At 34.8% G+C, this 17,283-nt stretch overlaps 1 protein-coding gene across 10 annotated transcripts in view; it reads right to left on the bottom strand.

Annotated features, from left to right (window-relative positions):
* Positions 1-233: 233 nt before the first annotated feature.
* Positions 234-17,283, bottom strand: part of LOC139982900 (uncharacterized) — a 100,483-nt gene continuing 83,433 nt past the window's right edge. For 8 of the 10 annotated variants that reach the window (XM_071996058.1, XM_071996060.1, XM_071996057.1 and 5 more), the window contains 22 exons: positions 17,204-17,275; positions 16,640-16,711; positions 16,389-16,460; positions 14,382-14,453; positions 13,740-13,811; positions 13,187-13,258; positions 12,515-12,589; positions 12,034-12,105; positions 11,427-11,498; positions 10,940-11,011; positions 10,256-10,327; positions 9,465-9,536; positions 8,427-8,498; positions 7,705-7,857; positions 7,529-7,597; positions 7,344-7,415; positions 6,758-6,829; positions 6,263-6,319; positions 5,195-5,376; positions 3,229-4,832; positions 2,477-2,603; positions 234-1,606 (listed from right to left, as the gene is read on the bottom strand). In XM_071996058.1, coding sequence (XP_071852159.1) covers positions 1,530-1,606; positions 2,477-2,603; positions 3,229-4,832; positions 5,195-5,376; positions 6,263-6,319; positions 6,758-6,829; positions 7,344-7,415; positions 7,529-7,597; positions 7,705-7,857; positions 8,427-8,498; positions 9,465-9,536; positions 10,256-10,327; positions 10,940-11,011; positions 11,427-11,498; positions 12,034-12,105; positions 12,515-12,589; positions 13,187-13,258; positions 13,740-13,811; positions 14,382-14,453; positions 16,389-16,460; positions 16,640-16,711; positions 17,204-17,275 — 3,352 coding nt within the window. In that variant the 3' untranslated portion in view covers positions 234-1,529. The remainder of the gene's footprint in view (positions 1,607-2,476; positions 2,604-3,228; positions 4,833-5,194; positions 5,377-6,262; positions 6,320-6,757; positions 6,830-7,343; positions 7,416-7,528; positions 7,598-7,704; positions 7,858-8,426; positions 8,499-9,464; positions 9,537-10,255; positions 10,328-10,939; positions 11,012-11,426; positions 11,499-12,033; positions 12,106-12,514; positions 12,590-13,186; positions 13,259-13,739; positions 13,812-14,381; positions 14,454-16,388; positions 16,461-16,639; positions 16,712-17,203; positions 17,276-17,283) is intronic. The other 2 variants (XM_071996064.1, XM_071996062.1) reach the window with 1 other exon arrangement.

The raw sequence follows: 17,283 nt of genomic DNA, 5'->3' as shown, positions 1-17,283 counted from the left end.
GTTTGTATGTACGATAAGACAAAATAGATTATAGAAAACTTTGTATAGTAGTGATGAATTCAATAGTTTATAGTTTAAGCAGAATAATTCAAAAACACTAAATTATCTCTCTACTATACGATTCCTTACAACGAGGAAAACAAACTTTAACTGTTTTTATTATATACATAAGCTAAACATAAAAATCACTATATAGTATTACAAGTTAAACATGAAGACAGTGACAATTGTCATGTTGTTAACGGATGTTATACTGTATTGCAAGTCAGAGCAGGCCTGTATTTTTTTCCATCATCATTAGGATATGAAGTGATTTTGAAGTATTATTACGTAATACCTAATTTTTACAATACAATAGCTGACCACGAAACTACATGCAAATGAAACATACCATGAAGTAGCGATAGTTGTTCATTGACATTTCTCAACAAAGCAAGTCCTACATAAGTTGTTCGTTAAACATTCTTTACAGCCAAGCTATTCAGATGATGAACCAACAGCATACGTTGATTTTCCAGAACACACAATTCTGAGACCATTTTGCCTTATATTCCTTATGTCATTCATTGATATGAAGCGATTATATACAATAAAAGCTATTTCATGAACAGCATTCTGCTTTTTCACAAATGGAGAAAAAAATGAGTACAATAAGTTTCAAACCAGGAAGAAAAAGTGACGACAATGGGACCCCAGTGACGACATAAACAAGTAGTAACTACTGTCAAAGAAACAAGACAAGTTGATCAGAACTGTTAACTATTTTAGTAGGCTACGTTTCAAACTTTCCGCCGCGTGGTTTATCCATGAAACAATGAAATGTGTGGTCATTAGGTTCCGTGTTAATTCAGCGCAATGATTGCCGAATTCTGGGAGCTAAGAAGTTAACTCGAGTGACGCAAGTAGTTGATTTCAGTAACAATGTATATATGACCTCGTCATCTAACTCACGTCTCTCTGATTTCAGTGACTACATGGACTTATGCCTTCGTTATTGTTAAACTGATAAGATGTGTATTTACAATATGCGTGTGACTGATGGTCAACTAAGGCAAAGGGCGTAAATTCTTTGCTCATGACAATGAAGTGTTTTTAGAAAAAAATACTTAAAGTGCTTTCATAATGTCTCTTATTATTCTATAAAATAATGTGGGTTGAATTAAAAATATACACAGTTAACTGTTTAAAATAGCTCATAGGGTTCAGATTCTGTAAGATATGTTTACTTACGATAAAAATCACAAACTCCTTAATCAGGTCAATATTCCAAATGAAGTGTTAAAAGAAAATATTTAAAGTACTCACATAATATCATTTGTCATTATATTTAATAAAATGGGCTGTGAGAAAGAGTCTTAAAAAATATACACAGTAAACTATTTAAAAATAGCTCATAAACTTCCGATCCTATAACTTATCTTGACTTACAATAAAAATCACAAACTCCTTCGTCAGGTCAATATTTCGAATATATGAAAAAATCATATCGCTTTTAGAGCGGACATCATATATATGACACCAATTCATAATTACATGGAAAGGTAATCGATGTAGTTTCTTTGACACCGTCTTTTGATGTAACGGTACGCGGGAAGAATTGCCTCACCTGTAATTCAAACAAGAGAAATAACGTTATAGTCCGCTCTTTAGAGAATATACAAATAAACTTGAAAAGTCATCATTTTAAGCAACTTGCAAAGCTGTCAAAATTGACAGGAAACAAAATTAACAACTTTACCAGGAAATTGCCATCAAGGACGATAATACAACGTTCGCCCGTGTGATAAATTTTCGATCCAAACATGTTGAAACTGCGGTCAGTATTTTACGATCAATAATTTTAGTGAGAGCTGTTTGAGTACCCAAGATAGCACTCTTCTTTCACTAGTCTTCAAGCTGATTTTGCCCTCTTTAATCAGGTAACATGCAACAAAAAATTATAATATTACAAGGTCGTGACCACCAAAAACCCATACATTTTAATTTGTTAAATGGCACGAAGTTTCTTCAAAGAAGCACTTGAAATAAACTATTTTTACTACATTCTTAATGTTACATCATGCAAATAAAACTTTCGTCATTGGCTTTTTTCAATCTAAATGACTGTAATTTCAAGTGGGTCCTCAATAATGAAGAATGTTCACTGTTAGTTTGTAGATTAACTTCACCAATAGTTTCTCCACTTCAAACTATTAAGGAGAAAACAAGTTTAATGTCGTCTAGAACTTCATGGTTATGGATATTCGTTCAAGGTTGGCTATTTATAAGTGTACTTTATAATAACTACGTTATTCATTGACAGCTATTAAACAAGTGATGGTTTTCCACCGTTAAGGTCTGAACTTGTACACAAAGTTAATTACTGTTCATAATAATGTGCTTTGCATTACATACGATACCAAGTTTGTTGTTACCGTAAGTTTTCTAACCAAAGATCAAGAATATTAGTTTCGACTTTAAACTGAGAAAGCCTTACCTGAAACAATAACTATAATAGCCGCGTCTAAAGTAATAATACCAATTGATATGTAATTCCCGTAGTCACTGGACATAGGAACAGCAGCGAAAAGAACGTTCACAAAAATCACAGCCAAGGAAAAGAGCTGAAAGCAGGAAATAAGTAGATATAAAAGCAAAACAGTGACTTTATATGTGCGCAATTGCTACCATTTGTATTCTATTAATTGCTTTTGATAACCAAGAAGACTTTCTACAAGAGTACTTTTACGTGATGTTTAGACTTTGTAGTCTCATGCAATACCTGAGAATCAGAGATGGCTGAGATCGTCACAGCAGAAGCGGTCATGTGATCACTCAAAAGTGGTCATGGTAAGTCAACTAAGGGTAGTTCCAAATTAGACTTAACGATTACTTCTCTCACCAACTATCATTAACGTAAATGGCGCATCCTACATTGCTAGACAATAACATGGGAGTTCCGGGAGCAATGCTAAATTTGAACATTTATCACATGCATTTAAAGTTAGTTGCAGCTGCTATAACAATTGTAACATAACATTACTGCAGTGAAAAGATGTTTTTAGCAAACAGGAAAAAAACGATGTATTTGCGAACCACGGTTTTCATTCATAAGTATATTACGCTCTGGCAATCATATCCATCCAATCCACCGAGGAAACATTTCAACACTCTCAATGTTTTTCTGGTTAAATAGCTTAAATAGCCGTTGTAATAAGTACATCGCTTAATATTACGGACAAAACTCACCTGTAATCGTTGTTCAAAAGGGTTCTTCATTGGTGAAAACTTAACGTGGAGTGTGAGAAACAACACAGATACACCGATGGTAATTAACTTGGTCAGTGGATCATCCCATCCTAGTAATGTAATCAACATTGTCTGCGTAACCTTCCTGGCAAGTTCCAGAATTTCCCAAAACCAAAATCCGGGCTTGAAATTCTCACAGAGAAAGTTCAGCCAGACGGGAATGGCATGAGTTTCTTCGTTACTCTCACTACAGTTCAATGCGATAGGCTCGCTCATTAAGCTATCTTCACTGTTAAGTAAGTTTGTGTCTGGTTCTGTGATATGCTTGTTATCACGCTGTCTCTTTGTATATTTTCTCAAGAAAAGTAAGAGCAATACAGGAAAAGATATAACATAGAGAAGTGTGGCAAGAAAAGCAAATATCTGATAATAGAGGAGATCACTACAGACAATGTCATAATCAGCGCGAAGCAGAGTGATTGAAATATCATTTTCTTTGTAAATCGAAAATGTATCACAGGCACAAGGGTACAAACTGAATATGACTTCACAGGTTGATGGATATGTCACAAACATAATTAACAGGACATACGTTGATAGGCCAGATCTTATTTCGGCAAGCCTAAGTTTCAGATCATGCGCATCGTAGCGTTTTCTGTACTTGAAATAGACTCTAAAAATGGGTTGACAAGCAAACGCAGTCAAAATAACGACAAGGGGAAACAAGAGAGCGATTTTAAATTGGAGCTTATGATCCAAGGAAAGCTTCTCGTGTAAGCAATATGGTTTCACAATCAACCTCAATATGTTAAATTCAAGTACCGTTATCCATTCTCCAATATACTGTAACACTCCAGCCCAACTGACACTGTGAAATGCCTCGAAAAGTTCACCAACAACCTGATAAAAACCTAGAACAATTTTGACCCTAGATGATACAATGTCTGCTATGGTTCTCCGTTCTTCTGAACGATTCTGCTTCTTGCTTTTGACGATCACAAACACTAGAAATATGATGAAAATAAAAACAGTCATACTGATTTCAAAACAAACCCACACAATATTTGGACACGGAAGGCAAAATCCTAAGACAGAATAATATCCCTTCACACACTTACTACAGAGCCATGCTCTATAACCCACCGTACACGAACCAGCTATTCCATCAACTTCATGACTGTTATTATTCATACAATTTTCAGGTCTTGAACAAGCAAATACTCTGGGAATCAATTGCTTATATTCAACGGTGGATTGATGATAATGTACATTTTCAGTTTGTAGATTCAGAACAAAATTTGAATATTCCATTAAATTTGCATTGGGAAATGTCCAATTCCAGTAATAGCCAGGTAAAAGAGCCTTGTAATCTTGAGAACAATTCAATCCTTCTTCTAGACATACTGAGCATTTCTCGAATCGATGTAAGCGAGTGTAGTTCTCTTTGCAGGGACAGGCTCGGTATCCAGCGAAAGTACTTAGTTTAGTTCCTTCGGGACACAATATGCACTGCGATGCTGACGAGCCATTTCCAGTTTTAACGAAGCTACCGATATGACAGCGAAGACACGAATTGGTTCCGATATCATCCTGATAAAAGCCACCTATATGAGCAGATGAAAGCTACTGATAAATATAATAAATCTATTTAATTCCAAAGGAGGTTTAAGGTATATATATACAAATATATATAGTGCAAAAATTTGATATGCTCCGATACTCGACATTAGGTACTTTTCTCTTCATAGAAGTTGTTGACCGAAATGATTTTAGACCTCATTTGTTTAAAACTTTCTGGCGGAGGACCAGAATACCACCCACTCCTTTATTAAGTCCCTCATTTGCCTTTCCATTAGGACCATGCTCACGGTTTAATCAGTCGGACAGTTTAAAATTCCCCCTCCCACCTTTGAAAACCTGTACAAACTACTGGTATATTTAAACAGGTTTTTAAGAGATCACTCACCTGCAGGGCAAGGAGTACAATGACCACTTTCGTTGCCAAAGGTACCAGGGGGACAAGGTCGACATATAGCTGTACCACGTTTCAATGAACAGTCAAAGCCTTGGTGTCTTAGGACCTCATAAAAGACATCTCCAGATCGACTGAACGTTAGTTTAGGGACAAAATTGTTGGTAACGCATTCACTTTGAAAAAAGAAACGATTACAAATGACTTCCAAAGCCATGCGAACGTGTTAACAGGACGTTTTTGTTTGTTATTTCTTATTAGTAAGTTAGATGAATGCAGAGTTGATAATAAAGCTTTTTAAATGTTTACGAAGCCTCCGCTTACTGTACTGTTCTGTTTGTATTAGGATTGTGTGTATATACAATTATGGTATAAACGAAAGAACACATTGAGCATTCACAAAGGTATAGCATTTTCATATTTATCTTGCTCGCTCGCAGAGACTTCCATGATAAATAAACATATAAATATATAACGAAAAAGAGGAGTTGCAGTGATTTTGTTTTATGTATTCCGGATTCGTGATTACACATCTGCCTCACTCCCCTCGTCGCACTTACGTTGTTGAGTGCAATAATATGGTGATTAACAGAAATGACATTTTGATTATAAATTCCATGAAGAATTTACTTATTTTCTACAGTTATACATTGTGATGACTTGGTGGTGCTCTGCAGAAAATGTAGATGCTCTGCAGAGGGCGTTGTGGTCAAGTGGTTGAGGCAGTGGGCTTGTGATCTAAGGACTACACCCTATGGGAAGTCCCCAGGGGACACGTGATTGTGGTCCACTTTGGTGCCCTAGGAGATATTGATTGGATTGTGCACACTTTGGTGTGTAGGTGTGACAAGTTACCAACACGTTGCAAAGTCGTGTGAGAGGACCATGGATTTGAACAAGACTAAAAACCAAATAGAATGAAAAGGAAACAAAGATAACCACAGCTTAGCAGATTAGGTGTCACGTCTTCCTCACTTCATCCTATTGGCGTCGTTGATGGCAAATATATGGTGATAAGCAGTTCATCAAAAACCGCCATTAAGAATTAACTTTTTTCAATACCTTCTGATATTTCTGTTTGGCATCGGTAAAGACTTCAGGTAACCACAGCTAAGCAGTCTGTCAGGAATAACAATGATGCAAACATATATTCCGTGAGTTAGTATATGTTCGTGTTGAATCTTGAAGTGAACATCTGAGGTATGGACAATGTAGAATCATATGTTGTGGTATGACACACTATATTTTGATATTTACATATTGGTATTTTATTGATGTTGTGTTCGATCGATACTGGAAAGTCAACCCACCTAAAAAGGTACCGTTTGAAAGAATTGACGAGATTAGACATACCATTTACAAGTGTAATAAAGCAACATCAAATCTACCGAACACAGATTCCTATGTTCAGGCTTACAGCCAATGGAGCTCAAATATGTAAATATATGACATGTTTGGACAATGTCCAATCTTGTAAAAATAAACCATGGCTTCGACAGAATGAATAGAAGTTACAATGTCTTAATTAATGCAAGAAAATTTCACATTTCAACTTACAGTTTCATGTTATGGGGCATATCTTCGAGCGCATTCGCTGAGATGTATTCAAGACGGTTTTTGTAAAGATGTCTTTGATGGACACAAAAAGAGAAATGACGCAGAGTTTACAAAAAGAGAAACATACTTTTGATGGCTACTAGCTATTCGGACGTAAAAGAAAAAACATTGAAACATCGGTCTCCAAACATGTGCCTCTATTCATTTACAAAATGTACGAATGACACCGCTGTTTTTATCATTATCAGCAAAGGAGGAGGTAGATAAGTTAGTGGATATGGCCATGTCTCCCGTCCTCAGTCGATGGATATGTCTCAATCTGCGAGTTTTGTATTCTGATGGGGCAAGAATTAGACGATTGATACGGGTGTACACTCCCCCTTTTACAGCCTTTTACAAAGTACAATACAAAGCTTGGGTTCATAGATATTTATATAGGCTTAATTATTTACTCCTATATGGAAGTGGTCCCCTCCCCCTCTCCTCGACCCTATCACCTACTTAACCACCATATTTAGTTCAACTTTCTCCGCACGCCACTGCTGCCAACAAGGAAATCAGTGATGAACATTCGACTGGTACTCACAGAGTTGATTGTAATTTTGTCTTCGTGAATGAACTGTTCTTGAATTTTGTGATTTTGTTGTTGAAGAGGTAGCTTTGAATAAAATGAAAGTTTTTTAATGTCATTCATCTCATTAAGCGAAGAGAAAACAAGGAACAAAAACCATGTTGAAATGGATTAATTAATTCGACCAAGTTCTAACTTACATGTTTTCAATAGGCATGTCTGAAAAAGCATTTTCTTCCACTTCACTGATTTCGTTGTTATTGAGAAATCTTAAACCGAAAATAGGATACAAGTGTTAAACGGATTGATAGGTGACAACATGTTGTGCTGTTATGGTAAATATACCAGTCTATTAATAATCAGGTATGTTACTCACATATGTCCTAGTCTACTAAATCCATGGAGTAATCCATTTCGTACACGAGTGAGGTTATTCCGTTGCAATAACAGGATCAGTGCGCCGTGTTTCGTATGACTAGAATTAAACAGCCCCAACGGTATTTCCGTTAAACTGTTGTTTGAAAGGTCTCTGTAACGTATATTAAATAACAAGCAAAGAAACCAATCAATTAAACCCAAGTCTAGAGAAACGACTGTCAAATAAGATAAACAAGCTAGAAAGTAGACCAACAAATCTATCGTTTGTTTAAAGAAACAACTGATAAATTCTAGAAATAGGATTTGACTGTGTATGATCTGATTGGTTTTAATTCAAATACTCGCATTCGACAATACTGATAAATGAGCATAAAAGTAAAGAAAACATATACTTCAATTAATCTTATTTGCCTTGTAATGTCTTGATATTTATTAATTAAATTGGCATACTGTTACCAACATGGTGGTAAAAGGAGAAAATGCCACCTTTCTTTAACATTGTATTACATTCAATAAAAGGTACGTATGATGTCCGTTGGTTAAGATGAAAGCTAAAAACAATTATGTTGGTACTATACTTCTGAGAAGCAGAACTATGTCATTCAAAACTTTCTATTTAAGTAGAACATAGTTTGACTCCTTCGAAATTTCTTCATAAAAAATATATTTACATAGTATAGTTTAGAATTTTAGAAATTTAATTTTAGAAATGTTACTTACATGCAATAACTGATAGTCATATTGCTAAAAAGATTCGCCGGCAGTTGGTGAATGTTGTTTCCTGAAAGTGACCTGCAAGAGATTTTGGAAACAATGTATATATATATATATATATATATATATATATATATATATATATATATATATATATATATATATATATATATATATATATTTATATATATATATATATATATATATATATATTTATATATATATATTTATATATATATATTTATATATATATATATATATGTATATAAATATCACATATTACACAAGCTATACAAAATACACCATATTGCTACCCTGGGTTTCACGCACGCATAGAGCGACGATCTTCAGGCAAGTGGATGATCAAAACAGACTACTTCTTTTCGACCGTTTACGGTTCGATAGCTTGGAGTTCCCATGGCGACACAACGAAATGAGCTCGGATCTCCTATTGATCGGGTCACCTCTTGTGCGTAGGATTTCCAGCTTTTCTTCTACACAAAGATTGCAATTTCCCGATTCCCGCTGATAAGTGTCGAATTGCCTTATTATGTTCCACCTAATCGAGTAATCTACCTTTTGTCTCTTCAATCCCCATATGTCTTTAGACAACTCAGACTCCTTCTCGTATTTACTATTTGTGAAAGACTTAATGTAGTTATTTATATCTAGATTTGAAATGTAGATTTGAAAAAGAAAAAAACGGAGCAGGAAGACAACATGGTTCAACCCACCTTACAGTAGAAATGTGAAAACTAACGTTGGGGCCCAGTGTCTCAAATTGGTCGACAAGCACTTCCCTCTCGGGGCAAAGCTAACGTAAACCTAAAGCTAAGCTAAAGATTTTTTTGAGAGAACAACGAACCTATTATCAATGTACGTGTAAAACCAAAACAACGCTTCTATTTTCAGAAGGGTTTGGGATACACCGCAATCAAATTGAATCGCTTCTGTTTCATACAATATAAACATGCCAGTCCAGCTAACTGCTACTTCACATTAACAAGGTTGATAGAGCTTTAGCTGAGGAAAACCTCTACTCACAAGTAAGGAATTTTTTCTAGTCCGTTAAAGAAGCGGTGATGAACGTGTTGTAATTTATTGTTGGAAAGAACGCTGAATAGAACGAAATAAATGTAAAATTAATCAAAAAAGTGTGTAGTTATGGTCCTGTAGCTGTTAAGAGTAACAACGGTATTAGCGGTATTGTTACATGAAACACATATTAGGAGAGTAGAGTTGCTACTCTTAAATCTGAGGAAGATTCTTCAAAGTGTCATATATATCACTGTATTAATTAACCACCCACTATATCCCAACTCATTGATTAGCCTTCAATTGTGAACATTGTTGCATAGCTAGGTATTAGTGTAACTCTTCTGAAACATTAGAGAATGGCTGACATTACCATTCATTATGGCTTAGAATAGTAATTTACGTATCTTAACGTGACAAAAAAATTTTCAGGTCAATAAATTTTCTTATTCATTTCGAGTGATCACTTAGCAAAACTTAACGGCCGTTACATGTGTGATTATTCTTAAACAGATATAATAATTCAATTTACGTTATGATGGTATAGTCCTTAAAATATTTCACTACAAAAGGCAGCTTCTTCGATGGTACTTGTAGGCCAGAACAGGCATTGTATCCTGTCGGTCTTTCTAAATTTCCTGGTTGCTTCAAAAGAATGTATGCCTCGAAAGATTAAAAGTTTCTCTTAGCTTTAAATAAAACACTTTCCACGTACTATGGGTGTTATTCCTCTATTCGTTTTGTATTACATAACTGTTCAGTCCAACTAAAACAGAAAACGACTACATTTCTATACTTACAGGTAGTATAAGTTCGGTGTTGACTTGAAAAATCCAGGGGGTATGTCAGTTAGTAGGTTATCTGATAAGTGTCTGTATTGTAATATGGGAAAACCAACTTAATGTGATCGCATTGTAATGGCTTAGCAAATAATGATAAATCGAACCCCACATGTAAGTTCTATTATATCAACTGTTAGATTAACGTCCGTATTATGTCAGCACATACTATTACCAGGGCCTGTGAGGTAATAATCAAAGAAACACGTACATTAATACGATATGATAATATCATAAGTACGGTAGGCGGAGCATAAGTGAACAAATGAAAGAAAAGTTTGACACACAATAAAAGTCATATGACATTGTAGGTGCTAGAGATATCCTATTGATTAGTAAAATAGTGCGTTGAAATATTATTACATCTGTATGTGTTGGCAGTTGAAATACCATTTCGCTTTTAAGAGCATGACCTTTATATCATATATGAATAAGGGGGAAGTTGAACACATTTTTTATCAAATGCTAACTTCTATGTGAGTGCAAATATGATCGCCTTACCATTTATTTTATGCGATGTGATTGTACGACCATTACAATGAAGTCTGTTTATTTTCTTATTGGATCTGGTCAATAGCTTACTTAGCGATTTCTTACAGTGGCTATATCCTCTAAGTAAAAGAAGAATACTCCTTTGCAACTTACAGTCGTTTAAGTTCGGTACTATTTGAGAGCAAGGTCACTGGTAAAGTCTCGAGTCGGTTTCCTGACAAATCTCTGTAAGAAATGTCCAATAGAAATATAGATGTTCTAGAATTATGTATTGAGAAAGAGACGGATTTTTGTATAACTTAATAAGGTCCCAATGATCCATGTCTTAATATGTTTATTGTCGAAACATGAAGAAGAATTTGACAGAAACCTCCGTTTAGAGCAACGGATAACTTCAGAGCTCTTCCTTATCAATCACAAGGTATACAAGTAAAGCGGCTTGCCCCCTAACAAACAAATCATGAGCTGGATACTGGATTGTGAAGTGCACATGAAATTGAAGATCTGGTGGACGTATTATGGATCCTTCTGAAGATGATATCTGTTTCATCCTTACATTTTATTTTCAGAATGGTTAATCAGTTTCATCAAAATTGAACGACTTCATTAAAAAAGTTGATACCTTATATCACACACTTACATGTTTTTAATGTTATAATTCTTGGAGAAGAGTCCAGCGGGGATTTCTCTGAGCAAGTTGTATGACACATCTCTACGATAATTAAGAAAAGTACGATAATTAAGAACATGAGTGTTTCTACTAGATACCAAAGGTGTAGAAACAGGAACTCTTCTCAATTTTATTTAACTAGGGATGCCTTCTACGACAGTGTTTACCATTTAGCTGGAATAGTTTCTATGTGCAAATAGAAAACCAGTCAATTCAATGTTACACGTTTCGTTTAGTCAACCTTTTTGAACGTGTACCTTTCGCATGTTTGTAAACAAATATCCAGTCCAGTGTAGAAAAGTAGGGGTTCGGACATAGCAATTTGACCATTATAACATCTAGAAACCATTCTGATCACGAACCCCACCCGTTTAGTGTTTATTTATTTTGTTCTTTTAAATGGAATATTCAAAGACTTAACGGCCACATTATACTAAAAAGTCTTGCAAGTGAAACGTTGTCCATACATGTTACAACTTCAAAGGAAAGAGCATTTAATAAATACATATGTTAAAAATACACATACCCTACATATGGAGCAATATTTAAAGATTTTAGCCAGTGCTTCATTACTTACATGCTTCTAACTTCATGATTCCTGGAAAAAGTGTCTTCGTGCAAGCTCCTCAACCGGTTATGTGATATCTTCCTGGACAAAAAATGAAATCATAACTTCATATTGAACACTGACACTTTAATTTACTGTTTTCCAAATCAATTGCCGATTACTTCAATTATTTTGCCCTCGAACAAGGCTTTCAGTCACACTTTCAATAGCTGATGAAGTCCTTGTATTTATTGTGCACTATATTTAGGAAGTTAAGAGGGCAAAAAGGAAACGGACGCCTGTCGGTGATTCCTTATAGTTTCATCACATATAGAAAGTGTTTCTGGAACAGATTGGCTCAAGTCGGGCGTAACATTGCGTGACATGCTTATTTTTCTCTTTATAGTATTACAGCTAAATCTGTTAATATTTCCCAATAGTACACGCTTCCTCCGTTAAAACTTAGCTCATTTAACAACAGAAAATATCAGCTTATATAGAAATCACTTACAAAAGAGTAGACAACTTGGTGGCTGCTGCAAATAGATCGCGGGGTAGTCGCTCTATTACGTTAGCAGATATTATTCTGAAGAGAGAAACATCAAATGCCTCGAGGAAGAAGATAACAGCTGTATTACACAAATGCAGTATGTTCTCTTTACTTGCACTTTATACCAAGACAGGGGCAAACGTGTACTGTTCCATATGACCGACCTGTACGTACGACAAAACCTGTAAATAACTGAAACTAATCTAATGATTTGGCTACCAGAATTCAATTGCAAATCATTCCCAACCTGCGATATATCTTCCGTTAACGCAGCGTTGGTTTAAATTAACTAACTTTAAGTTCAGAAATAGTACCAAATGAAAAAGACAGAAATGTGGCAGTGTATTTTCTTCGTAAGACGAACACCCCATTTTACGAAAAAAAAATGTTCAATCAGAAGCTTCGCGTTTAGAATAGTATATCACCACGAGATTCCCAATTATCTTGTTTACAGTTAGCTTAAACATGTTTGAACACTATACAAGTATTACTTATTTATTGCTGTCCTCGTACCGTCGATGAAAACCACCAGGCAAGTCATTAGGTTCAAGCAGAATATCAGAATAACTTAACAAGATAAATAAATCCCAAACCCTTCTGGAAATAGTAGTTTTGTTTTGGTTTTACAAGTACATTGATAATAGTTTCGTTGTTCTCTCAAAAAAATATTCAGGCACGACTCTTATCGCGTTGTGTGCGATCTCGCTGTGGAGAACAATGGATATGAAAAGTGGGAAGACCAAAGGATGTTAATTTTGAGTAATAGAAATAACTACTTTTCAATCAGATTGGCTCTCTATCAAATTACACTTCAACTGAACAAATCATTTAACTCCTATTTTCATCATTTATGTTCGAAATTCTTAACCTCCGCGAGTCAACGTAAGAACACTCTAAACTGGGAAGAAATAAACCTGCAGCTTCTACATCTATTTTCGCTTTTCGGGATCTTTTTCTCGAACGCAATATAAACCTTTTGTCATAAATATTTAAGCACTTAAAATTTCCTGTTTTGTTTTTGGCGCACATTACTTAATTCATGCCCGGAAGTATAGCGACAATTGATACAGTACAGTCAATCGTGCAGTTAATTTAGCCGTAGTGGATAGACTTAACAGTAGCATTCCTTGTGTAATGTAAATATCGCCTATGTATGACAAATATACGATATCACAAGTATACTTACACGCTTTGCAAATTTGGTACATTTGCAAGAAATGACTCCGGTAAAGAACGAATACAGTTCCTAGATAGTGTACTGTAAAATGTTGTAGCCGGGAGAGATATGAAGTTAGCAAAACGTGAGAATGGAACAGGGACTCGATTAAAAAACATTTGCTGGTTTGTTTTTCTATAGGCTTGAAAGTCAATGGAGTTTCACTATTTTTATAAGGTTAAAACAAATATTAGAAAGAAATATTATTGGTCGTTCTAATTGCCATACAGTTTGACTTGCAATACTGTTGTAAAGAAATATTGAATATAATGATCACTTATATACAAATTGGACCGTTACGGTTTCAAAAAATCAGAACCGGAAGGGACGTAAGAGTGATTCTCATCCAACAAGGAGATACTACTCTGTTTGGTAGAGCGTGAAAGTGTTCAATGACGTGTTCAGTCTCCATTGTAAGACCTATTCTTTGAAAATTCATACAATATATAATTTGGCACAAAAAATCACACAACTTGATACACTCTAAAGCACTAGTTATTGAAACTGTAACCGTGAGATCATGATGCGGATATGTCGAGAGTGTATCTCGACTTCCTGCAAACAAGTGATCTTAGCTAAACGGACGAGAACTCTCTTACAGCAGGTACTCACATTATTTCCAATGCTTGTGTTTTCCACAAGAGGTTTTCTGGTAGAGCTGTTATATCGTTTCCATCTAATCGTCTGGACGTGAATACAAGAAAATTTCATATGAATTAAGAATAAACACCAGTCATTTCACAATATGTTTCTTTGATGAACCAAACTGGTTATAAAGTGCAATTAATGAAAAGGGAAAAAGACAATTATGTGTACTTTCGTTTTCGTTTCGTTTATTCCAGTATAAATTGCATAAAATAGAGTTCATACATAGGAAAATGGTGAGTATAATAAATAAAATTAATAAAATGTTATGTGCATTCTTAAAATGTATAAAAGTTAGGAAATAGTTACCAAATTAGGGAATAAAATTTGTGGAAACTATAAAAATTACATCAAATCAAGTCATTTAAAGTGAAATGTTGAATAAAAATAGATGCTCTGTATACAAAAGAGTTTCTGAAAACTTGCACTATATATTTTGGTGTCAATGCACGAATCCTGAGATTATAGCTAGTGTGTCTACACAGTGATTTCAGTTCTGCATGGAGCGGGTGATTCTCTTCTCTTTGAATATTCCTACTTAGTCTGATAAATTCAAGCCTAGCTCCACCATTGACCTGATCAACCATACTCTCATAATCCAACCTTGAATGTATTTCATTAGTATACATTGCAAAGAGCAACGCCGACAGGGGACCACCTTGTGGAACACCAATTTTGATATTGGAGGTATCAGAGAGACCTTTGTCAATCTTGACTTGTCTGGACCACCCCTTTAGGAAGTTTGCAAGCCAGTGGGTTAGCCATGGTTCGATACCAAAATTCATTACATCATTTAATAAATAATTTGGTAAAACGGTGTTAAAAGCACTTGAAAAATCAAGGAATAAAACTTTGGCAACAGTAGTGTCTTTAAAATTTAAAGGTGAAACAATGTCATGGACAAGGGTTAAAACATGATACCCCCTTCCTATAGGTAAACTGACAATTGTCCCCGTACAGGCTAAGAGATTCGGTTACATATGGTAGTAAAATCTTTTGTATGCCACTGAAACCAATGCTAGCAAGATCGATTGGCCTGTAGTCATTGACAGCAGGTCAAGGTTTCTTGGGAATGGGTGCAATTATTGCATACTTCAAGGAAGAGGGGATCATACTCTGGTGAATGCTTTCATTGAACATTTCAGTGAAGATACCAGCCAGTTCATTCAAACAATATTTGAAAATCCACCATGGCATTTCATCACAACCCGAGGAAAACCCTTTCTTTACTCGTTTGAATAATTGTCTTTCTTCATTTTCTTTAACAGTAGGCATGTTCGATATTGATTCGTGTTTGTCTGGTAAGGATAATTCGATATCTTTGTTTGCCAGTTTATTGAAGCGTCCAGAAATAGAATTCTAATCAACATATATATCTTCATTAGCAACTTCATCCGCAGGCGATGGCACTTGTGATATTTGACAAGGTATTTTACCAGAAGGAACACTATTTATACTTCTTAGGGTAGTATGTGTTTGCTGTCATGCATCTTAAAACATTAAATACGTTCAGGTCTACAAGCGATGTAACTATTTGAAACAAAGTACTCCCTGCTGATGTCATCTTCATCATCGTCATCTTCGTCATAATGGTAGTCATCGTCGTGATTATTTATTGTCATGTTATATAAACGTATGGATTGGTTAAAATATACTATCAAAAGAACACTTGTATTTTCAAAAGTTGTTGATATAGCAACAGCTAAAAAAGTTATTACTGATTGCCTCAGACACAAATATAGTATATTATCCTTACCATTTATACAAGACAACATGGCGGAGAACTTAGTACATTTATGAAATCAAAGATTGATAGTACATTCTACATTCATATTTGCCTTGACAGAAAGATATATGTATGATTTTGCGGGAAAGTCTGTGTTCATGGTTTGCTCATAAATTAAAGTAAGAAGCAAATATTTCAAATAGATTACATTGCAAAGTTTGTGGAAATCAAAGTCTATCTTTACTTACATTTCCTTGACTTTTTTGAAAGATGAAAATATCGTAGGACACAATGTTCTAATCCTGTTCTTTGATAAAATGCTGAAATATATAAACATAAATCATTTATAACTCTCTACGACAACTCATTATGATGGTTGTTTATAAAGACATAAACATTATTTTATATCAGAAATGTGTAACAATTAGCCACCCAAAAGGAAATCGTGTAAGTGAATACTTTTACACATCAAAATAAACTGATTGTTTGAATTTCTTACATAGTCTTAACATTGCTCAATTCAATGAAGATATCACACTGTAGGTTTGTCAATTCATTGTCCTGTAGATCTCTGTTGGTTAAACAGATAAATTAAAGTTATACTTAATGGATTATTTCAAGTTTAAAAATGTGGAATAGGTTTAAGGTCTTTTTTTTAGTAACAAATAGCTATAACACCTGCATTTCAATGTAGACAAAGGAATTGCTGAAACACAAATGTGACACCAAAGTAGAGATCAGCAACGTCAAGAACCACTATAGTTCCTGATGCGTGTTTCTTTTGTTATTATATCTATCGGTTACTTTTTAATATCGGTTACGAAACTGTGAGCCATGTTTGTTCTTGATAAACTGAAAGTGACGAAACGATTGGGATTTCTTCTATACTTCATTTTTTTTCCGTTTTAAATGATGATCAGTTTCAACATGTGTTCTTGACGAAGTTTACATTAAGATCGAAAGTGTCCTCAAAACATTCGGATCAGTAACTGTTTATTGGCAAAATATGGATCCCACTTCAATAATATAGTCGCTTTTCAATTAAAGATGATACGAGACTTACAGAGATTTCAGAGCTTGTAACCCTTGGAAAAGTCTATGCGGTAGTTGACGGATTAAATTTGATGAAATTGTTCTGTAAAA

Source organism: Apostichopus japonicus, chromosome 16 (genome assembly GCF_037975245.1).
Source record: "Apostichopus japonicus isolate 1M-3 chromosome 16, ASM3797524v1, whole genome shotgun sequence".
Classification (NCBI taxonomy): Eukaryota; Metazoa; Echinodermata; class Holothuroidea; order Aspidochirotida; family Stichopodidae; genus Apostichopus; species Apostichopus japonicus.
Note: the sequence above shows the minus strand (reverse complement) of the source record. Positions and strands in the feature narration are given on the sequence as shown.